The sequence below is a fragment of the Spea bombifrons genome, chromosome 1, assembly GCF_027358695.1.
Source record: "Spea bombifrons isolate aSpeBom1 chromosome 1, aSpeBom1.2.pri, whole genome shotgun sequence".
NCBI classification, from domain to species: Eukaryota; Metazoa; Chordata; class Amphibia; order Anura; family Pelobatidae; genus Spea; species Spea bombifrons.
The window spans coordinates 38,096,450-38,122,061 of record NC_071087.1 but is presented as its reverse complement, the minus strand read 5'-3'; the positions used below and the strand labels follow the sequence as shown (position 1 = coordinate 38,122,061).

The 25,612-nt window shown below is 37.9% G+C and overlaps 1 protein-coding gene across 1 annotated transcript in view; it reads right to left on the bottom strand.

Annotated features, from left to right (window-relative positions):
- The window catches only part of RNF150 (ring finger protein 150), a 50,290-nt gene that overhangs the window by 11,888 nt on the left and 12,790 nt on the right, over window positions 1-25,612 (bottom strand). Inside the window, exons 2-4 of the mRNA XM_053461034.1 lie at window positions 8,491-8,741; window positions 1,681-1,752; window positions 899-981 (exon numbers count right to left, since the gene is read on the bottom strand). Of these exons, the coding sequence (XP_053317009.1) occupies window positions 899-981; window positions 1,681-1,752; window positions 8,491-8,741 (406 nt within the window). The remainder of the gene's footprint in view (window positions 1-898; window positions 982-1,680; window positions 1,753-8,490; window positions 8,742-25,612) is intronic.

Genomic DNA, 25,612 nt, shown 5'->3' with positions numbered 1-25,612 from the left:
GAGAATAGGGAGATATTAGGACAGGAAATTAATTAGTGTGCTATTTCTGCCACCTTTTGCCCCAAATATGTGCATGTATTATGTAATTTTGCGATTCGTTAATTTAGTTCAGCTAAAAGCTGTTTCCGTGGCAGTTTCCCTAAAGCATTTTAGGACTGATCTGTTCTTGTGATCATGCATCTATTAACGGCAGCAAATGGTGCTTAAATTAGAGGTGCTACTGGAAGTAATTTACAGAACAAACCCAAATAGTATATAAACAGTAAATGGCCCTATGATTTTCATGTCACTTCAAAGCAATCATTTAGTTAGCCATTTTTTACTGATGATGAACAGAAGCTCCTACAGTTAAGTGCAAGATCCCAGTAAACAGACTATAGCCTAAATACAATCAAATGTATTTAAAGGGATTCTGTCTGTTAAAAATGTTAACATGATAAATGGACAGATTTTTTAGGGTCTGAGGACTAATGACTAGTTGTTTTAGGTGACAAAGCCATTGTTGCATCTCAGATCTAGTTAGTGAAGTAGTAGTGAAGTTTACGGCTGAGTAGAGTACGTAAATGAACATTTGTTCCATCTGGGGTTCCTGTTTTCCCAAAAAGTCTTTTACCACAATTGTTGACTTTTACCAACATTCTCCTGGAACTCGAAGGACTATGTAACATGTTACCCGTTACAGATACCTGACCTGGAAAACCAGCATGATTGGCGATGGCCTGTTCTGCATGGATGAATTTGAAGTTTCTAGTCCTAACGCAGGAAATTCTGTGATCACAATTAAATATCCGCACTGTGGTTCTGCAGTTCCGGCAAGCAATGCACATACCAATGATCTGTCCTTCCCTGAAACGCGCACAGAGTGCCACAAACTCTGCCAACATTTTATTTAACTTACCGGCACGGCAAGATTCGGACAACATCATTAGGTTTATATCCTTCAATACAAACAGCACAGTTATCAAAATCTGGTTCTGTTTCCTGTAAAAGAAAGAAACATTTTCTAAATAAGCCGTTTGTTATGTGGAGGTGCGACAATGATAATGATTCGCTGTCTTTCATGTGTAATGCCGTGACTTACAGTCTTAAATCTTTGACATGCTTATCATTGCTGCGCACATGCAAACAACGTATTTCAAATGAAATCAGTGTTAAGACTTATATTTGTATACTTTCAGATTTCTAGTTTGTAATTATTTTTTTATATGGGAAAATTTGGGATTTGCAGAAAAATAACTATTAAAATGCATATGCTAACCAGAGAGGCACATAACAGTGAGCTTGCTGCCACGGGTTTACTTGAATAACCCCTGGAGCAAGTCAACACATTGGTTTGAGTCCTAAACTGTAGGAGATGTTATATTACGATCACTCCATTCCTGGAAGTCACAGACAGAAATATGCACAGGTGTTAATTATTCCTCAGGTTACTTTGAAATACCTACTTCACAAAAATAACGTATTCCTAAAAGCACGTAAACTCTTTGAGACAAAATGATCAGTTTCAAAATGTCTACTTTGTTCCAAAATGCTGCTTCTCCAAACCACGGACTAGTATGCAAGGCTTTCTTCACCAAAGACAAGACTCAATACAACATAAGTAAAAATAAACTAAAAAGACCAAATGGATCATTTTAGACAGGGCTTAGAGTAAAGTAAGTAAAATAAAGTTTATGTTACCTTGTCACCTTTTTTGATAGTTCTGACCTGCAGTTTACTGATGGCCTTCTTTGCTGCATCCCCAAGCCGCCTCTGTAAAAAGCACAAAACAAGACATATTGACTATGTACCGGTAAGTGTCTTACTCCTGATATTATTAAAACAATGATTCATTATTCATCAGTTTTATTACAGGCACACAGCGTCAAAGGGTCTGAAGAGGAGGCGAGGAAAGACTCTACTGGACTGCAGGAGCTTTCCTCAACCTGTTTGTAATGGCATACTCAACCTGTATGTAAAAAAATCCCGATAAAAATGACTGTATAAATAATGTACTTAAGGTTTGGCTATTCCTGGTGGCCAGAAAACAAAATACATGTTGACATCTTGAGGACCAGACCTTTGGGTTGTACCACAAAGATGCCTCATTAATGGAGTCCATGGAGGGCTATAAACCCTCAGTGGGTTAAAAAGTAACTCTGTGCTCCATGGCAAGCAATACAGACATGTTATGATCAGACATGCCGGGTTAAGCAATACATGCCATATAGTATGATAAAAAATATTATACATAAATGAAGGAAAATAATAATTGTGCCTCCAAGTTTGATTTTTTTTTTTTTAAAGATAGATTTGATCCTCGCTCCTCACATCCTCTCAGGCAGCTTGGTTGGTGCCCTAAGCACCTGCTTATACGCCACCTCTGCTGGTAGAGTTTTGTGTGTGATAAGTGGTGCATGACTAAGTTTTATTCAATTTTGTAACCACCTAGCGATCCTCACATACAAAGATGCCCCATTATGAAAAGAACCTTAGAATAATAACTAGAGGCAACAGAGCAGCAAGCTTCTTCCTCCTAACGGCAGCTGTAATTGTGAAAAGGCCCAGCTCTTCAACGTGTTAAAGACAAGACTGACGACATTGTGTTCAGAAGCTGTACTTCCCCAGCTGTGATGCTAGGTAATCCAAACAGCTTTGTTAATAGCCCTCAGCATTCGCAGCATTAACCTGAATAACATACTGTGTGTATACGCAAATAAAAACAAACAATTATAATACAATAATAATACCCAAAGCCTACTGTACCCTGATCGTGTTTCTTTACTGTATTTTGTAGATTACTGAACTGATTGAACTTCCCCTTCATTATATTGTTAACTGTAAAGAACTAAGTACATCTGGTACACATACATACATATATATATAATCAAGTTGTTAAACCAGAGGGTCAAGAGTTCCAACGTCAGGCAGATTTATTGAGACAAAGAACAACGTTTCGACCTCACAATGAGTTATTTTTCAAGTTAACCACATATTCAAAAGTAAGAGCTTAAGTAACACATATCAATATAAGGACAGGCAATCAAAAGACCAATCCAATATAGTAACACATGTAACATAATTAATGATCATGTATTAACATAAATAAATATTCAAACGTGTACATCCCATAATACATAAAGAAGATACTTATAGATGTTAAAAGAAACCAGTAAGAAATATATAATCATTTGCACTGTATACTTGCACAATTTATGATGACCTTTCCACTCTTGGTCTCTGTAAATATTCAAGCCCTTTATCCATATTATAAGAACCAGTGAGCATGGATGTCTATGTGTAAGTGTGTGAGCAGGAATGTTTATGTATAAGTATGTGTGAGCATAGATGTGTATGTGTAAGTGTTTGTGTGTGAGAGTGTGTTAGAGTGGCTAAATTTGTGTAAGTATATTTACATATGTGTGCCAGAGTGTACGTTGGAGGGGGAAGGGGCAATGATGGCACAGACAAGCTGTTTGGGGGAACTGACAAGCTGGGGCAAAGATGGCAAAGGCAAGCTGTTTGGGGGTTAGAATGGCACTGATAAGCTGTTTGGTGGTTAGAATGGCACTGATAAGCTGTTTGGGGTTTAGAATGGCACTGATAAGCTGCTTGGGGGCAAAGGTGGTACACATATTGCTTGGTGAAGTTGGGGGGCCCCGGGGCAATTCTCACACCGGGGCCCTGTGGTTTCTAGTTAGGCCCCTGCTGTCAGCTGCTTAGCTAAGCTTCTCTGCTCCATTAATACATAGCCTATAGGAATGTTTAACAAAAAATAAAAAAGAAAACTAAAGGACAATTAAGAAAAAATCATAAAACACATCAATGAGAAGAAGCTGCTTTGAGTAACAAGAGGAGGTCAAAATACAATGCTATATCTTAGTAAATGTCAGGAAATACCAGTAAGTCAATAACATGCCTCAATGTACTGTGTTTATAAAATGAAAAAAGAACACAGCCAACAGTCACTCACAAACTAATGAAAGCTTGCTGTATGCCAAATCATTACATGACAAAAAGCAGCCCCCATTAGCACATAGTGGACGTTGATGAGATATCAGGAGGAATGTGTGAGAGGGAAGACAGAAGCGGATAGAGGGTGGGAAACAGGATGGAACCGAATGTAACAGGAAGTAGCAGTAATAATTAGGACAGGAAAAGAGCTTGTAAAAGATAGGTCATTATGAACCGACTCAATGATACTATTTCAATCAGAAATATTTTAGATTGTAAAATCTTGTGATCTGTGTCCTCACCATATATGCCAGTATTCACTTGTAATAAGTGCTTATTGACTATAGCCCAGGCTGCAGCAGACAATATTCCAATTAATAAGTGCATGGTGATGATAATTATAAAAATCAGGATCACCATCACAAGTTTCCTGACAGAGGATGAATTTTGGACAGGGCTCCAGTATCAATTTACGTACAGGACCCCATCCTGTGACAGTCAATCATGTTTACCCCATAACACTCCATGTTAAAATAAGTCATGCATCCCTTCCCTTAGATTTCCTCCCTAGTTTAAAAAGCCTGTCTGTCTTCCCTCAGGGCCCCCTTTTTAAAGAAGTACAGCCCCATGACATCCATGTGACAAGTCTAGGCATGGGTGTGGAAGGAGTAAAACAAAGTGTGGGACTACGGGGGCCCCAGAACCCCAACAGAGGCTGGGCCACATACAGCTGTTCTGGCCATATAAAATCAAGGAAAACAATAGCTAGGCCATGATCGGAGCTTAAAGACAGGACATAGTTGTGAATTCTAGCAGAATGTAGGGACCATGGGCAGATGATTTATATTGGTATGAATGGGCATGCAAACGAATTGCAAAACAATCTTCAGGGGGCATAACCTTTAAATTTCTCTATGAAATTCACACCGATAAGTCTTATCAGTTTAATCTGGTAGGGTTGCCAGCTCCATATTCTGAGCATCTCTTTAGTTAAAGTTTTTTAGCATGGAGAAGGCTGTATCCTGAGAGCCTGGTGTGAGTGCCTTGCTGACCGACTCACAACGCGATGAGTGTTCGCACAGAGCCCTGTTACTTTGAAAGGGAATGTAGGGAGCATGCAGCTTCTCCTCTGTCAGCAGGTATATACAAAGTCGCTGATACATTGTAACTAACCCTTGTAGTATAGCTAAACAGTCTGTCAGGGTGTACATGTATATGTGTGTAGTTAACCTTTTCAATGCTGGAGTGCAATTCTAAGAGAGTGTGATGGGTGGGTATATGCCACAGTGGCTGCAATGCAGAAGGCACTTTTACTAATATGCTGTGTTGAGGCCATTTGTTGAGGCAACCCTCATACCAAGCTACCACTATATAATATGGGTTTCATTTACATGTTAGGGGCTCAATTTGAATTAAATGTTATTTTCTGTCCAATGCTTTAAGTTGTACATATAAAATTAAATGTGTCAGTGGGGTTGCTTTAAAGTGTTAATCTTTTTGACACTGTCAGGTTATCCAATTATTTTTTGTGTTCACCTGAAAAATATGTTTTCTACAGAAGCCCAACTGGGCAAGTCTACACACAGACATTCTATATTCTATATATGACATATCTAATACGAGATGTTACATTATACAGTATAGCAAAGGGGTTCACAGAGAGGGCATGTCTTCTCATTCAGAGTCATCAGAGTAACATGAATGACACAGTACACAGGGTTGGCAACACTCAGTAAGGTCGCCACATAAACATTTTTTTCTAAACATAAAAATATGAATAGCCCATGTTAAGTACAACCATATTGAACTATTGAGAAACAACCTTTTACAGGCACAATCCCATAACCATGACATTCATACTCCATACTTAATCTTGTATTTTCTGCTCACCTTCCCCTGCTATAAACACCATCCAACCATAACCCCCCCTGTAATAATCCATCCCTCCCCCTTTCCTTAATCTGCCTCTCTTGACATTCCTGAACAGCAAACTGGCTACAACTAAAACAGGCATACAGCACAACAAACATGGGGCAGTAACAGATCTGAGGCACAGGATGCACCATCTCATTCACGCACTCTTAAACTAGGGAAATATAACAAAATAAGGCAGGAAGCTGCTATATATTTGATAGACCTGTTCTTGAACTGTTTATAGATTATTTTTTAATTCTCCATAAAGTAGCCCAGTGGATTATGTGTGATACGTTCACACGGAAAATGTTGCCAGGATTCCCCACTTAGGCAGGCCCAGTAATTCAAAATGTATACTGCGGGAAATTGCATTATTTGTTTACAGTCCAACATTCAGTCTATTCATTTCTAATAAAACTGTATATGTGGGAATGCAAAACTTAAAAGGGATTGTGTAATGTCCCAAGCAGCCTCAACAAAAGGATGAATATTAAAGCATTGTGTGAGTAAAATGTTCATAAAAAAAGAATAACGGATAGAAGCTTTAGCCCCAGGGCTGCAGCTCCCGGGCCTCCTCTTTGATTCGGCAACGATTGAGTGCTTAAAGCAGCCAATCAATGGGAGGGAAGTGCCCCTACTGAAAAAAAAAAAAAAAACGCACATTAAAAACCAATAAGGGGTGTCTCCTTATACCGCCCTGGAGTGTTCGCGGAGCCAGTGCTGGAGCTGACTGGCGGTAAGTATATCACATGTCAGGAGGTATTTACCGCTAAGCACATCTGCTGCATGGCAAATAGCGGAGGGCCGGGGCAAATTCTTATGGGGGGGATTCTTCAGGATCCCTCTATGCATTTGCAAAGGGGACATCATGTAGATTTAAAGTGACTGCTCAGCTATTATATGCCTTAATGTCGCTTTAATGGTCCTGTAGCTGGCGTGCAAACCAACAATATATAGTAGTTAATGGGTAAGCTACATTTACTAAACCATAAAGCTGTTCCCATACATAGATCATCCCTTGTGTAACCAGCCCTATAGAATTACACATTGCTTATACTAAACGCACTATACATTTCACAATAATATGTCCCATGTTAATGACACAAGCAGCGAGGCATGTAGCATGAAACCTGCGTGGGAAAACATTTTACTGCTAACATCTGATTAAGATTTTCATTTTCACGTTTGGCCATAAACAGCATTTTACGCAGAAGAAACAAGTATTGCATAGCGACAAGCGGCCGAGGCATTAAAATCACCAACTTCTCACTGTGACTAAATGGACCAATGAGCATAGAGGGGTGTGTATCTGTGGACCAATGACTGCAATGGCGTGTAAAGTACCAATAGTGAAGTCAAATTACAAATGACTATTTACATTAATTATTTCCTTTTTTCTTTCCCGCGTTTAGCGCAATCACATCATTTTGGATTATTTACATGCTCAGTAATTAGCCCCTTAAAGACAATGGGTGGTCCCTAAACCCATTGAAAACAATGCATTTTGAGCCCGTACATAAGGGGTTACTATGCCATGGAAAGGAGGTCTTCAGGTAGAGTTAAATGTAAAACTTACACATTTCTAATATGCAACATATACACGATACCAGTAGATTTATTATTATTATTTGATGTATATAGCGCCATCCTAATCCACAGAGCTGTATAGTGTTTTAGTAGTTACTTCTTTAAAACCACATATTATTCAGTGTATCACAGTTATACTATAAAATATTTAGAAAATATGTGACTTTTAAAGATTCTAACACCGTATGACAATGTATTTAATTTTACACAATTTCATTTATAAACAGGTTTTCTGTTGTGTATATAAATAAATCCCGGTGTGTGTGTGTGTGTGTGTGTGTGTGTGTGTGTATATATATATATATATATATATATACACACACACACACACACACACACACACACACACACTTGTGACTTTCAATGTAATACAATACTGTGATATACTCATACCCAGAAACATCTCAGATCCTAGAAAAGAGGGACATCGGGGATTTGGGAGACTGCCTCTCCTAAAAAGGGAGACTTGAGAGGTATTGTGGAGCAAGAATGTTTTGAATCAAAGATGACATCTGGGTATTGTTCTTTTTGAGTTGGTGAGGGTCATTGGTGGTAAGACTAATTGGAGAATGGGGTGGAGAAAGACACAGGATTATTAGTGCTGCCTTTTTAGTTTAAGGTACAGGTGATGAGGTGATGGGTAATCAGTTGTTGATTAACTGGGACATGATAAGAGTTAATAGGTAGGTTTAGATCTTGTCAGTATACAAGTGGTACAAGAAGGTGGGAACCAATAGTGTCACATCTAGTGCATACAACTAGGAAAATTAGGCCTCATGTTTAGCTGACCGCATGTCTCTAGATACTGTTGTTGGAGCTGATCCAGTAGATTGGCAGACTATAAAATCAGATTGGAGAAAGGTAGTATAGGAGGTTACTGGAATAGACAACGTAAAACACACAACCTTCATTGATAACAGCAAAATCCCTTTAAATGCATCTAACAAAAAATACAATCCATAATCAGTGGACGTAAAATAAAGTTTGTTCGCTAAACTCTGAAAATGATGTCAGATTAAAGGAAAGGAAACAGAGAAATGTCAACATGCCACTCACCTGGTTCCTGTCCCGAGCGTTTGCGTATCTAAATCTCTGGATGTAGTAGAAAACGAGCCATGCAAGGGAAATGATCATCAGGACAATGAAGGATATGGACACAAACACCACCGATGTGCGGCTGACAAATTTTTGTAAGTTCCTTGTGCCGATTGTAATATATATTGTCACATTAATGTTCCTTTCAATCAGGCTTGCTATCTCTTTTCCTTTCGGCTCTGGGATCATTATTGCTACAATATCTTCAATTCCTGTCAAAAGGAGGAAACTATGTTAAGGACATACAGACATTACTTTAATATAGTAAAAACTAGCGATTGTAACTAATAAAAGTCATTCTGACAGTGACTAGTTTGCCTGATGTTTTGGTGTTCAGACCACTTTATTTTTACATAAATCTACTAGGGAAACCTAGAGAATAACTGAAAAAGGTAATTACAAATAAAGGGCACTTTTCCCTTTCAGATATAGAACAAGATTGGTTAAACATTATTATTCATAGCAAATGTAGTTCTAGTATGCCTTTATTGAAAGTGGAAAAATATGTGGATCATAAAACACGGTGGATTGGTTGACTGCCCCTTTGAAGTATATTTTATTACTTAGACACAAACTGATTATAGCTTCAGTCTCATTGTTTGCACATAAGAAATGGAGAACTCTGAGAACCATAAAAGACTGGAGTATAAAGCCTGGGCAGTCCAAGGTTTAGCAGAATAACCTTAGAAAAGATGTAGGCGTTGGAGAAGGAAATACGGGAAGCCCCATTGGAATGGCAGGTATCCCCCCATTTGCCTTTGCAGCAAAGGTGAGACCTACAATGATCTCTACCATTACAGATCTTTGGAACTAGGAGTACCAAGTCATCAGAACCCCGATAATGTCAGAGTTATGTTTCTCAAGCATTCCAGTAGTAAACAATATTTTCAAGCAGTATACTTTTCGGGCTAGGACTAAACATGTCCATATCAGTGAATCGCTTAACCGTGTCATCATCTTTTCAACCGACTCATCCTGATCAAACATATTGTGCTGGTTAAAGATTAGTATGCTTCACCGAGACAAATAAATTGCGGTCTATGTAAAGGCAATTATGACAAAGAAAATAACAAACAAAACCACAAGCTGCGTTAAACCTTATTCAGCTACAAGAAAGGGTTGACCTCAGAAAAATGGTGAAACCAGCAAGCTGTTATCAAAAGGATTGTCAAATACAAACGTTCTATTCTGCAGTCCTTATCAGACAGCCTTGAGGCAGTGTTTACATGAGATAACCTAATGAGCTCACCACCGCAGAACTGGAGAGAGCTAAACAATGATAACCAATGAAGTCAACAATGTATTAATGGTAACCAGGCATCATAAACAGTCTTTCAGTGTTCCCCACAACTTTTACACCAGTATCTACTAAAGCACTATAGAAACCCATTGGTTGCACTTTCATTCCCATGTACAATATACAATCAGCCAAAACTACCGGGCCACTATTACCTCCACTAGGATCTTTATCGCCACCCCTGGAAATGACTTGTTTGATCCGACACCTGATTGTTTGCATTCCAGTGGGTGGCCATCTTTATCAGGAGTTGTAAATGTTGTAAATATGTGTTGCTCCCACAGCTAGTTCTGGTTCAACCCATGATACATGTCTTCAGTATGATCGTTACTGTTTAAGCCCATTAACGTTTAATGATCGTTACTTATTAAGCTAAAATTTGGTACTAAAATTCTATTGATCATTTCTGCTCAGTCCAGTAACTATTTTATGAGGCTTATGCTGCAACATTGAAAAGCCCTTAACTTCACGTGAATGTCAGAGTTCCACCCATATACTTCAAAGCGGATTCGGAGTCATTATAAGATACTGTATCTACTATGCACAGTGTTTTTATGTAAGGAAAAAAGACAATATTTTTCTTTTTTGCACAAAAAGGTGCTTAATGCAAAGACAGATGCCATATTTTTCAGCTGCTTAAATGTAGATCTTTATAACGCACTATACTGGATATTGAGTATCATCTAATTGCACCCAATTAAAACAGTAATGAGGAATAGGTATCACAAGAGTGGTACTGATCAGCAAGATAGTTTTGAAACATGACATGATTGTCATGGTAAATTCAAGCCAGTTGGCAGCAATGGATGACTGCAAGGGCTATGTTTGTCGTGGAGGATAATTGCGGTGGACACTTCACCACGTGGTCTGCGTGGCAGGCTGCACGACCACGTACCAGAATAGCTGTCATTAGGGAATGCAGGCTGGTAAATTTGGCAGATCACGTCCACACCGCACGCTACACTAGTGCAGTACGGCTACAGTTACAATGAAAATGTCAACAACCTAATCATTCGAAGCTTTCTGGGATGCCAGCCAACCCAATTGGGCAGACACGTCTGTGTGAGTTTGCCCATTGTTACTCCAGGTCTGTTTGAGCTTCTTTGCAAAACGATGATACTCCTACTAATAAAATTAAACATTGTAATTATAAAATCTGAATCTCTCAAGCATTCTTAAAAGTTGAAAAAACACATATGGGTTATGTATAAAGTCATTTTGGTGGAAAGTTTTAAAAGTAGTGGTATCATCATAGCAACCAATGAAACATCCCTGCTTATTAAATTATACCAAGCTACCGATTGCTATGGTGATAACACCACTTTTAAAAATAGGAGCACTTATTACGCTGTGCGAGACCCCATTGCTGGTACATGGCTCATCGAGGCAAGGGTTACTGGTTTCCAATATCGGGAATGGGAGGTATAGAATAATATATCCCTTGGGGATGGCAGACAAGAGGGCAGAGGGGCAAGGAGGATGTCTGCCAAATGTGTTTTGGGCCCCTGCATGGAGGCAAGGGCTGCTGGTTTCCAATATTGGGAATGTTAAGTACCTCTGAATGAAGGGTGACCACATTGGCCTTTTTTTCTCCCTGGAATGTATATATTTTTCATCTCACATACTGCTGGTCAGCAACATTTAAAACATGAATGTCCTAAAAAAAAATGGCCAGTACACCATAGGCAGCCCATTGCGTGGGTAGGACAAATAATAAAATATATCAGTATACTAGCAACTGCATAGCCAGTTGTTTAATTAGAAGGTTTCATAATTCTACATCAGAGTTGACATGCGGGGCCAATGAGAATATTTTTTGTGGCTGCTCCTAATCCACTCGGCTGAGTATTTTTCCATATTTAATGCTGTCACTAAAATACTAATGCCGTTCCCACTCAATGGCTTGGTTTAGAAAACTCGGGCTGCTATTTGCCCGTGATTGTCCCGTGGCACCAATCCCATACCACACACTGTCTACGTGAGAAGTCTTTTTATTTTAAACATCAATTATATTTAAAAACATACAGTTAAGTATGGCAAGTTTCATATCTTGGAATAAATGTTTATTAAGAAAACAAATGTCTCAATTAGATCAAGTTCCGAAATGCTAGAGAACGGAAAGATTAATTCACTTAGCATTTGCACCCTGATGGTTAGTTAAACCGCCAACACCCGTGCCATGAGTAAACAGCTTTTATTAGCCAAATTATCTGTAGTTTAGGATTACGCCGCCGCAGCTTCTAATTACGCAAACGCATGTTTAATTTAAATGTACCATTATTATCCTATGAGGAGTTTTATTATTACAGATAAATGGTTTTATTGAATTCTGAGATGAGCTACACCTGTTGCATCACAATAGGTCATTCAAATCTAATTACTTCACATAAATGCATGACTAAATATCTGCAAATATACAGTTACTTATTAAGTAACCTGTACTTAAGTCATGATGCTAATCTATTAAATCGGAGAACACCATATTAAATGTACTCGTGGAAGAGAACCAACTCCGCAATCATCCCACATCAGTGATACGTGAAATGTATGTTTGTCCTCCAAAAAAAAAAAGCCACCAATGTGACCACCCTTGATTATTTGCGTGACCAAGAGTTTGTTTGGTGAGTTAAAACACCTCAGGTCACAAATATTATTACAATGATCACATCTTATTAACAGTCAACCCAGTTGGCCCCAGTGCAATTCATATATATTAACACACAGAGAATGTTTAAATCCATCGCGTTGATTTAGCTAGATCTAAGGCCAAGCTCCATCCATTCTGCAGGAGAAGCGGGTTACTTATGTGATCTGTTATGATCAGCAACATCTCATAAGAGGTGTAAATTACTCTGTACATGTATTGTGGTCAGATTTTGTATTAATCATGTTCTGCAGTGAAATTTGATTCATTGCGGCGCCAAACATTCTTCTATAAACGTTAGGTGGCAACTACAAGATCAAACAAGGAGAATCCATCGGAAAACCACAAGGACTGAAGAGGATACCGTTCACAGACGAGAAAAGGGTCATTGGTGGTTTGGACTGTTTCAATGATTCAAAAATCTAAAGGTCGTGTCAATTGCAATACTGTTATGGCACGCAAAATAAAAAACCTCACACGTGTATGATCTCATGTTCTATCGACACTGATCATTTCTGTGGTTTCTTTGGATTCCAAGCAGTGAGATAGCAGAATATCACCATCCCTGGGAGTGCTCAAACACCCCCTCGCAAAACAACTCTTTTCCTTGAGCCGTTTACTGGCACATTGACAAACATCATTGTATTTCCCCTTCCGTAAATTCCCACAAGATTGTGAGGTTCAGCGTGTGCAGATAATATTTTACAGACTACTATATAAAACTCAAGAAAGCAGTAGAAGATCTAACATTGTAAAAGGAATATTATTACCATAGTTTTTTTGAAAATGTGTCAGATTCTGTGAAACTATCCAGTTTATTGCGACGTTATGACAGATGGTGTGGGGACCCTTAGTCATTAATATATAATATAAATTATACTAGATTTCCTAACGCAGACAGCGCCATGATGGATTTTTCTTCTACGTTTGTAAATAGGGTATAATAAGTGTAATATGCGTTGAATATGCAATGCTAGCCACCTCCTGCGTTGCCTGCACTCCTCAGTCTCTGCTTTCATATATAGCGTGCAAAGGGCAGCAATCAATACCTTTATTTAATTAAGAAAAGACAATATGGGTCATGTCCCTTCTTAAGAAGGATAATAACGGGAGCTATAGAATAATATATCACTCGGGGACTGCAGACGAGAGGGCAGAGAGAGGATGTGTGCCAGATGTGTTTTGGGCTCCTGCATTACTGGCCATTTGGCTCTGCTTGCCACCAAGGGCAAACTCTGAAATGCCTCACCTAACAATAATTGCATGTTAGGCATTGTGTGTAATTAATCTAAAATGACAGAGATTTTCAGTTGAATCACCATTTGTATGTACATACCCTCCATACCCTGCCGTCCCAACTGCCATGCTGCCGATTCAACTAAGTGCTGATAAGGCAACTCGAGACTAGCATGGCGCTAACAATGAGGGATTCTGGAGAAAACACTTTAAAAAAAAATGATTACACTGAAACTTTGTACTTGTCTGACATCTAATGGCTAATTAGCTTAATTAAGATAAGATTTTATTTTATTTCTTTACAAATAACTTTTCGGCCTCCTTATCTCCTTATCTCGTTCACCTTGCTGAGAAAAACCCTCCATGTCTTATCTGTCTAAATTGATGTAAATACTAACAAATTTGAGTGTGTACAATGAAAGGCCACTTAAACTATGAGGTAATAGACAAATAAGGTGGGACGCCTAATCATTAAAGGCAGATTTGCTTTTTGATCAAATGCATTGAACAATACCAAAACGAAGCAAGAATTCATAGCATACTCAGGAAATACTATTCAAAAAACACCTATCGATGGCATAAATATTGGGGATTCCATCAAACTATATGACCATATATTGCTTAGCCTGCCACAACATGAAAGTACCCCAAGTTTGGGAGCAATTTGAGAGTCTCTTTTGGGTTAAACGCGAAGCATACTCACTGAATCAGCTCCTTGGTAAGCAATATAGCCACGAAAAATTAAACCGGACTCGCCACACCTGGGGTACTTTGCCGAAGTGGTGGGCTAAGCATTATAGGGCCATATAGTGTGATGGAATCCCCCCAATATTTATGAGAAAGGAAGCATTGACATAGCATTGATTTGGATGTAGCGTTCGTCAGTCAGTGCTGCTGGTCCACTGTGTATTCAAACTTATACATACAGAAGACACACAATACAAAGTTGCTTACAAAGCCACAGAACGTTATGTGTATAAGTCACTACCGGATGACGTTCACATAGAGACCGTGGAAAGGACTGTGACATCCACCTTTGTCATTTGTCACTCCATAAAAACTACTGTTAAGTCCATAAAAACTTTTTCATGGTTTATTTAAAAGGTCCATGCTATTAGATGCAAAAAAAATTCTGCTCCCACATTCTGCATTGCTTATGTCCTGTATTTATGCTATTAAGTCCTATTTTAAATTAGTAATCAACAGTTATTGTTTTTGATTTGATGGAAGCTGCTTAGAAAGTATACTTTAAATAATTATAATTCAAGTAATTCAAATAAATTCTCTATTTAACTCATAAAATCCATTTTGAAGTCATGTCAGTGGGGTTTTTTTTCTAATTTCTCAATCGGCAAACGCTTTGCTTGTTTACTTTATGAGCAGAATTGGTCCTTTAAATGTCTTGGAAGATTCAGCACTGATTAACAATCTATGATGTAATGGGTTCTGCAAACATTTATCTAGCAATTGTTGTTTTCTAGGCTTTCGAAGTAGTCCCTGGCCTTAGACACAGAAGATGAGTTGGGCTGTGACGGGCTTGTTAAACTGTCTGCCTTTGTACATCACATGCACTTCAGTCTCTGCGTGCCCGTGATAAAAGAAGCTCTAACAACCAACCTTCACTCCTGGTCCACTTACTACTTGTCAACAGGAGAATGGACAGCGCAGAATGAGCCGTAATTTCATTAACGCCAAAGTGCTAATGTCCCAAATGGAATCAGCAAGCGGGTTTTCTTTTAATAACATAATTTCATATGTATAGGTCTGTACATGGACGCTGACTGTTAACGCTTTGGCTCAGGCTATACGTAGCATACATGAATGTGAATCTAGGAAGCTGTCCAACTATCCTGGCAGTAACCGACAGGTAGTCCCCAGAAATTTAACTACAACTCCTATGACTCTCATTTTTGAGGACTGAGAATCACAGGTGATGCAGTTTAACACCAACTATAGAAAGGTAGCCAGTTTCAACTCCAATATAACACAAAGCAGTTAGCAGTTTGATTTTTAGAACCAATTAACAGAATAAATTCAGTGGGTAACTTATCATTCACAAGACATGGATTTAAGTATATGTAACCCAACAAAACATATAGTATGTTTAGGTTTTTTGCTTTTAAATATAGCACTATGATTGCGGGAGCCGAATAGATGTCCGGGAGCACTATGTAACCATTTTATATGGGGTTTCAGATGATGGAGTTCATAGAAGTAATATGCAAAACTAAATAAAACGATACAGGAACGGCAGAACAAAATATCACCGAATAAGAAAACATTTGTTCAAGTCACATACAGTCATTTAAAAATAAACAGCGAAATAACCGGGACCATATCTTCCCTTGATTTGTCGCACAAAAATCAGGCTGGCAGCAGTTACATAAGCATGTGTCGTTGGAATGGCAGGCCAGATGTGTGTTACCCCCACATTGCCCCCCCAGCCTACTGCAACAACAACATTCCAGTCTCCAGCGGCGTTCATACTGTAACATTCTGTACCTCCACGGGCATCGGAAGTACAGCTACGCAGACGTCACCCGCCGCTCTACATTAAACACAAACGCAGAATACTCTCCAAGTAAACAGATATGGAATCAATTACATGTTATTTTGGGGGTGGGATGAGAGGTTGAAGATAAACAGAAGACAAAGTGGTTGTTTGTGCTTCTGCAGCAAACTGATTCACCTTAATGTGAAATAAAATGGTTTGTTTGGCTAATATGATGTAACATGACATCAGCAAATTAAATAAAAATTGTATAATGCAGCTAATTCCATTGTCGCTTTCCTAAAATATAGCAATATGCGCATTAGTGCAACTGATCTAATGCTTTCTGGTAAATAAGCAATTTATGAGAGAATTTACGTTTTCTCATAAAATGATGGTTGTTTTACTGTTAAATGCTTTGTGCCTGTGTATTATTTTGCTTCCCTTCGTCTCTGATTCTAATTTCAAAATATGTCTTATTGAGAAAATAATTAACAGGCTTTCTATCGTATTTTTTTTTTTTTTTGCCGTAACCATCTTAACTGAATATATTAAATCTACTTCTTTGAATTATTAAACTCATGAAAAAGTTAAAATTTGGAGTTTTTTATTTTTGTGAAAACAATTATATATATATATATTTGTTTTAAAATAAGAGGAATGATATCTTATTTATGTAACTTCATCTGGGTATACAAAGATGCATTAGTTCTTTAACATAACTACCACAATAAAACAGCGTGAACTGCACTGCTAACAAATGTTTCTTATAAAAAGAATAAATGTTATTTGACACCTATGAAGAAACCTTTGATAGTTGTAAGAAATGACTTCATGTGAGAGCAACTTGTATTATAGCCGCAAATTTCAATTCAATTGCAATAAAAGAAAAAAAACAAACCCTCTGTATGAATTCCCTTTTCTGTATTTTAATAAAACCAATGAATAAGGTTAGCTATAAAAAACAATGTTGTACAATTTGATAAAGCATTTTTGGACTTGGGATGGGGACAATGTGTAGGTTGTTAAGTAAAAAAGTCAGCAGGTATTAAGCTAGCATTTGATTCTTCAAAGACATTTCATACCGAACAAACCCAACCAATTGCACAGTAAAGTATCAAAGACAATATACATGACTATGTATAATTAAGTGTCTAGTATGCCACACTGGATATCCAACTTAATTAGAGAAGTGAAGAACTATGAAAGCCCTTGGTTGGTTTCCCAACATATCCAGTGTTGACGTAGCTGGCAAAGATTACCAAAGAGGTCTAATTGATAGCAAAGCAAAACAATATTACCCTCAACTGATGTCCTTCCAACAGACCTCAGGAGATGTCTACATCGTGAAAAGACACATACATTTGGAAGTCATTAAAGTGTAGTTTGCTGCAGTTACTGTGTTGCTGCTGTTGGCTACCTGAATGGTAAATCTCCGTCACTGAATGGATATAGAAGCGGAACTAATTTTTAGACCTCCTAAGCAACAAATGAGTTATTATGTCCTGATATCTTAGCTACACTAGTAGTATGCACTAGTTTCTCAATTCACCATTTATTACTACATTGTTTCAAACTAAATGATGGGTGAAATAAATAGTCATTTTCATACTGAAAAAAAAAAATATAATTTTTCCAAAAACAGCAACTATGGGCCAGTCATGTATATAATAACTTTTTAAATAAACGTCTTTCTACCCTGGATTGGAGTTGATTGAGGCTGCAATTCTTGTTCACACAGTGAGGAACAGTTTCTAGGCCAGGTCCACTGAGGCTCAGGGCTTGGTCACCTCCACACCATTTATCACACTAACCCTATAGATTCCTGTTGAAACCCACAGCGTTTGTGTGCACTTTTGTCTTTTTCATATATAAGCAATGGGCTGAGTGCTTGTTGCTTTAAATCTACTGTCAAAATCTAAGCTCTTCTGCTTGTGAAAGACGCTGGTTTTTACACTGAAGACAAACAAAGAATCTCATGGACAGAAACAGAGGTGATATCACAATTAACTTAGTTGAAAGATATTTCTGTTATTGAAAATGACAGGGAGTGTAATTGATTTTGCAGATCTGCTTTATCTTCACATGATCTATCAAACTTCATTCATCCCTTTCCATTTAGCTACCATAAAAAGGTACTGAGCTTTTTGTGATTTTTTTTGTACATGGTTGCAGTTAGAATGAGGATTTCTCAAACGGTGGTATGGAAGTAGTTATAATAGCAGTATAGTAATCTGTCCTATATTCATGTGTTCAGGTATTCAAGCCAAAGCCAAGAATCTCTCTCTGCCAGAATAAAGGGTCTTTAGATGTTTCTTGGAGGTTTCCAAGAAATGTTTCTTGCGAATATATGTTGCCATGTCTTTCTTGAAGTATGATAGCCTTAACTGCATCTTTCAGAATCAATCCAAAATGTTCAGGAATATTCAAAAGAGGTGAATCTCCGGACCATTCAGAGTTTGAAAAAAAAGGTATAATTTTTTTTGGTGTAAAAAATCTAGAAGGAATCTTGTTGTGGAAAAAAAGAAATCATACTTCGTAAGGATCGAGTATGATGTTAGGGTCTCACAGAAACATTAGCTTCCAGGATACCTCTAACGCTACAGACCCCTAACAAAAGGGTATCCTGCATCTGTACATCCAGAACTAGTTTGTGGAAACTCTTTTCTAACCATCACCGCATCACACTACCAAATACAGGTACTGGCGCATATTATTATCATTATTGGTTAAATTCATTTTAAAGTTGGAGTGTTAAAAATGTAACGTTTACAGAACGGGAAGCACAGAGCACATGAAGGACCCTGCCACAATGTCCATATTGTTCTAGACACCCTATATGTTGAAATGCAAGTAAAATCCAAGTAGTGGCCTAAAAGTCATGGCAGCCCACCAGTGGTATTGACCCCTACTACCCATTGCAAGCTCTCTCCGGTTACTATAGTGTCTTTTTCATTTTTTGTGTTATGTGACATCCATGTGCATCCCCTTCTAAAACACAGCCAACTAAATTATGTAATTTCATTTGTTATAATGAAAATAATTAAGTGTTAAATGTTAAAATGTGCATTTCATATCCTGTTTTAATCCCCAGTCAAGACATTTTATTGCTATGCGTAGGAAGCTTTGGACCTCCCAAAAATGAACAAAAAATGTTTCCGAATGATTTTCTATGGATAACCATAAATCCAAAATATACAAATATCTCTGTGGTTACTACATGACGTTAAAGAAATTCCCAAAGCTTCACGAAACAGACGAGCAGCATGTGCTAATCACACATTTTTGGAAATGGTCGTTAGGAATATACACACACACTGTAATAAATCCAGCAAGAAATCCCTCTCATCTGTATTTCATCGGTAGAGTATCAGATAAGAGATGTATTACAAGCCTCCTTTTTTCAACATTCTAGTAGGATTATCAAGAATTAACAAGCAGTTCTAAGAATACCAAGTGGCTACTTGCCTGCAGGCCAAGACTTTAAACAGGGTGAACTAATGTTCTAAACTGTGTAGGAAAGTCATGGAGTATTCCATCTCTTGGCCATCTTTCAATGCATTTTCCATTGAATTCTTCAAGTTGCAAGTTTGACGGAGAGGCTTTTGGGTTAAGGTTAGAGGGATGTGTTTTGTGATTATCCAGTAATGAAAAAAAGATCATTTTCTGTCCAGAAAAAAAACCCAAGATTGGAGGGAATAGCATAAACCACACAGTGTATGGAAAAAGGAAAGTAATATGGGGACAGGGTTTTATGGAATTTAGTAAATACAGCATTATCCGAAAGTTTCACTAAATTATTTCTTCATTTGTAGTATCATAATATTAAAGATAACTAAACAGTGGACACACACAGTTGAACTAAGGATCTTTAGAAAAAAAAAATTAGGAGACCCAGTGACATACCCATTGACCACCTATAAAATAAGATGTGGTCAACTATCAAGACCTTAGACTCGCCCTCTTCAAATATGACTCTAGGAATAACATCTACATACCTATTTGTCTATGTGACTAATAAAGCATTATCTTCCTTTGTCCAAGGAGCTTGATACATTCAAGATTGAGATCCCAAGAGATAGCTCTAGTCATCATTTATGTACTCACCACACATAAGTAAGTTGTGCTTACAACATGCTTACAAGTGTACGCCTTAGTTTCTTGTAAAATCCGATTTTGGTGAAAACTACATATGATTTTGTTATTTTTGAGTGAACCAACTATAAACTTCTGTCATGTGAAACAAAAAAAATCATGGTCATTCCTTTTGGGTTTATTCACTAAAGGGAGAGTTGCAATTTTAACTCTCTCACTTCACCATTCATTAAGACGGACCAATACCAGCAGGTCACCGTGTAGAGTCTTCCTACACTTGCTGTAAACATGCTACTCACATAATTCAGAGAGACAAAGGCTCATAGATTAAAAACAAATGATTTATTATGTAATCCACTACATCATGGTTAGATATTTCCTTTACCAAGAAATTGCATAAACATACATATGTTTAGAATAATATTTTGGATTTTTTTTAAGTGGGTAATCTATTACGTTCATGAAACTACTTAAATCCATATGTAGAATAAAAAGTAGCGGTGAAAGTATCCAGTTTCCTGCATGTAAACTATGTAGCTCCACATAGGAAAATATACTTACAAATCCGTATTTACAAAATTATGTTATTTCCTAATCCCAGTCAGTTTTACATTATTTTTTTTTGTAGAGCGTCAGTAGATCGAGTGATGCTATTACAATATGGGTGTGGGGAGGGAACATTGCCAATATTAGTCCAAATTACCGACTGTGCGAGAGATTCCTCATACCCAGCTCTTTGCATGTATTGTTTTAGAATTACAGCCCTTAGTGACGTGGACACATATAATACTTCCCAGTTTATTCATCCAGGGTACCTGCTAGAATAATAATGACCAATAAGTACAAAAAACAAAGCAAGAATTCAGCGCATACTCCTATCTAAGGCATAAATATTGGGGATTCCATCGCACCACATGGCTTAGCCCACCACCATGTCAAAGTTACACGATGCAACGTGACTCCAATACATTCCTGTTTCCCTGTGCTGGTTCAAATTAGTTTAGAAAGGGCCCTTCCAACCTGGACTGATAAGGCACCTCCGACCTGGACCACTTCTAAACTATTTTTAATTGGCATGAAGAGACGTGAATAAGGAGTTGAAGGGGTCGCCTCGAGCCCCCTAGAGGCATGGGCCCAGTCACAGCTGCGACCGCTGTGACCCCTGTAGTTACTCCAGTGGCATCAGTGGAACCGCCTTATACCCTTATCAGAAACTGAGAGGATAGCAACATTTTAAATTAAGTGGTCTATTCACTATTCTCATTGATGCCCCTTTAGATCATGAAGGTCGAGCCACAGTGAGCTACTGTATAATGCACAGTTAAATCGGTAAGCTTCCTCCTTACACATTGAATTATGCATTATGCAGGGCCGTCTAAACTCTTTTTGGTGGAAAGAAGCGGGAGAGCTGAAACCACAATTGTGTTTTTTTATGAAAATGGTCTACTCAATGTCTTAAATTGTTCCTACTTATCCAGCCCTGTACGGATTGCTCAGGGTTCTGGATCGTCTGTATCCTCTGACCTGCAGAGAGCACACAGACTAATGACTCCGTATCATGTCTTCTCATCACAAATTTTCCAGAAAATAAACTCCAAAGGCATATGTTTATAGGAACGGACCACACATCATATAGTCACAGGCAAATATGGAACTGCAAGAAAAATGTATACCGGATGATGGACCTAAATCATCAAAGCCTGACAGCCCAGGCAGCACAGCTAATATAATAGATAGATAATGGATTTAGCAAAACATTTGATGTTACAAAGAGCCTGTAATCCCATTTACCTTACGAAATGTTCATTTAACTTTTGAAAGCCTTAATTACTATTATTTGGATAGCTCTTAATTCATATAAATTTTATGTGATACATTTCTGAAAACATATATAAGTAAAGTACTGGGAACCACAATTATAAGCTTTCCCAGGGCCCACCCATGGCTTAAAAGGTCCTTCAAATATATTAGGTATAGTCACCAAAGAAATAAAAAAATAAATAAAGTGCATTACACAGATACCTCGCATTGAATCAAAGATGAAAAAAATTATACTGCCAAAGTGTTGTTAACTATATACAAGAAGGGCCGGCATATTAAATCAATTGAGAGAAAGCGTGAAAGGGGCAATGCTCTCCCAACTAGCCCACTAAACAGTGGTGCACCTGAGAGCCTGACATCCCATCAGCATACCTGGGAACTTTCCAGGTTTGACCCGAATCTTGACACGCCCCGCTCCCCGCCCATTTTTCCCTGAAATAGCAGCGTTTCCTGACAGCAGGGGACCACCCACTGACCTCAGCGGGACCTCCCCTTGAGGTCAGTGGGACCGCCCACCGACATCAGTGGGTAGTCCTGGCCGCGTCCCCCAAGGGAAGGCTCCGGATAGCCGGAGGCCAAAAGTTCCCAGGTATGTGCATCAGGCCTACCTGCGCTTGGTTTTGAGCAGCGGACAATCGCTTTGCACTTTACACCAGAGTTTCACAACTTTTGCTCTCATCCCAACAGCACTGTGTGTCAATCACTGCATCCATGTTCTATGTAAAGAATGCGTTTAGACATAAACAGAGTTAAAATTACTTGATTGAATTATTTGAGATAAAATCTGAATATTCTGGCTTTCACATTGGGGTTTCCCAGCTCTGATATCATGTTCGCTTCTGCCGTAAATTGTCCATGACCTCTAATGAATGCTAGTGACTCCAAGCATCAGCCCAAAAATCTATAAGTCAAATTGTTATGTTATAGACCACTTGTGATGTCCTGTCTACCCATTGTACAGCGCTACGGAATATGATGGTGCTATATAAAAACAGGTACCTAGGTTAGAACAGCAAATTTGATGCAGCAGCAAGATGTCTGCTGTCATATACAGAACAGAAAATAATATCTAAAAGCTATATTTAGAAATTTAAAATGACATCCAACGGTGATAATAAACAGTATAAAAAAGGATTTAATGTAAGTAAAACAGCAGAAAATTACATTTTATATAAATGTAGGAATTTATATAAAAAGACGTTTCCAGGTGTTATACGACTGTATAAACAACGTCAATAACATTTTCTAGAGCTCACATATAAAATTAGAACGGACACACATTGTTCTTAATGGTAACAAGTCCTAAAAACCGGGTCCATTAGTAATGTGTTTACTCATTGTTTACATCATTAAATTGTTATTTTTGGAATAAGACTTGCATCGAGCTTGTGGTACTCATAACCGAAACGGCAGTAACGGTAACTCTCCCATGACTTCCGAGATAATCTCAACGCTGCCGAGTGGCAGATCAGTCTGGCAGGATGCCTGGCAGGGAAAGCACTAACAGCTGCTGTACTTTGAGAATTGAGTTACCTTCTTCAAGAAGCACCAAGGTCTTAGGTTACAGACACACAAAACAGTGGGATTCTCACTAGAAAATCAGGAAAATACCCGCGGTTATCTTAGTAAAAAGATAACAGTTTTATGCGAGACACAGCACATAGGGAATGATCAATATGTGGCTAGGGCCAGGTATATGCCGTTAGCCAATATTTAATATTATTATTGTATATTATTATTATTTGTCTGTTCTATAGCACCAGCATATTCTGCAGTACCATGATGCATGGACCCCTGCACACATAATACTTAATACTTATATATGTTTACAGGGGAACCTACATTTTTTTTATTGTTGTAATGATTCTCACACTTTATTTTAAAGAACTTTCGGAACACGTATTTTCCAAATTTTGGCCCATGGCATGGATTTCCGTGAGAATCCAGATGGTAAATCAGAAAGACTCATTTCATGTGAATTTCCAAGTGAATGCATTTTTGACGATCACAACACTTCTCTTCATCGTGAAAAATAAGTAATGAGAACTAACATCACAATCACATAAAACCATAAAATATTTACACAATAGCGCACACTACTAACATGATATTCAGACACAGCACTAAGAATATGGTGTATATGTGGGTTATCCCACAAAAAGATCTTTAGAAAAAAAAAAAAAAAACTAAATTTTTTTTAAAAAGAGAAACGCTTGCAAAATAACATGTTAGAGTTATTAGTGCTAGGAGACATGGTCGTATAAAAGCTCATGCCGTGGTTAGAATGCAGCATGGCCCCTGGGGAACATGAGTACGCTCTGCACCCCCCTCATTGTTCCATCAGTGGTGTTTTGTTGAAAAGAGGTCCCAGCCCATGCCCAATTCTGGTAAGAAAAACATAAAAGTAGCATTTTTTTCCCCAATCACATAGAAGTGAAATGACATCCATTGCAGGATGTGTTATGCAAAACACGGGATTATACAACATTTTCACCAATGTTTTCCTTTAGAAAACCTCAAGTTATATATAACTGCCAGCTAGAATCCCAGGGTGAATAACGCTATTCACAAACCGAGCATTCACATACCAGAAGCAAATCAAAGGACCGTAACAGCTGTGCCCTTTGCTCATATGATGCCTGCCCTTGTGAATGATACTCTTAAGAATCATGCTGCCTTGGTGCGCTAAATAGGATTGATTAATCTGAAATGTATACCTAGTTTTATGTTGTTTTTTTTTTTAAATATTCCTACTATAAACTTGGATGTGGAAAAGTCATGAATTAACTCAGTCTGCCTAAGGATCCATGTTTACTTCCAGCTCCATTGGTAAATTCTATGTAACCCTTCTTTGTTATTAAAAAATAAAAAGACGATCATTTAAGGGCTAAATAATTTTGAGAAAACATGAGCCAAGAAAATTTTGATATAGCCGTCATATAAAAACTGAAAATTCCTTATCCTCTGTTCACTGCCGCCATGTTGTTGGTGGGACCTGTACTGTACATATACAAATTATTTTAGAATAATGTTTTGAAAATTAATATAAAATTTCCCTTTTCATCTTTTTGTTTGCTTGACTAAAGTTCCATAAAACCTGCTTGTGACTTGCTGTTCTTCTATAGTTTTACCATGCCTTATATAAAATCTTGTTGGATCGCTAAATAATTTCCAGACCTCTGCGGAACAAATAAGATTACTGATAGATGAATCATTGGCAAGAATACAAAGACAATAATCAAAGTCATACAATCATATATTTCTTTTCGAGAAAAGTTAATACTAATTAAAATATTGTAAAAATTGGAATAGTTGAGTGCAGGGCAGCCACTGGTTCTGCAAATGGGGATATTATTCTAGCTCTGATTTAGTAACTAGGGGCTTGATTCAATGACTCATCTAAAATGTAGAATTTTCAAGAATGGAAGACTAAAGTCACATTACATGTCAAAAATCGGTGTCTAACAATTTTAGAGCATCTGATGAAAAATATTAAAAT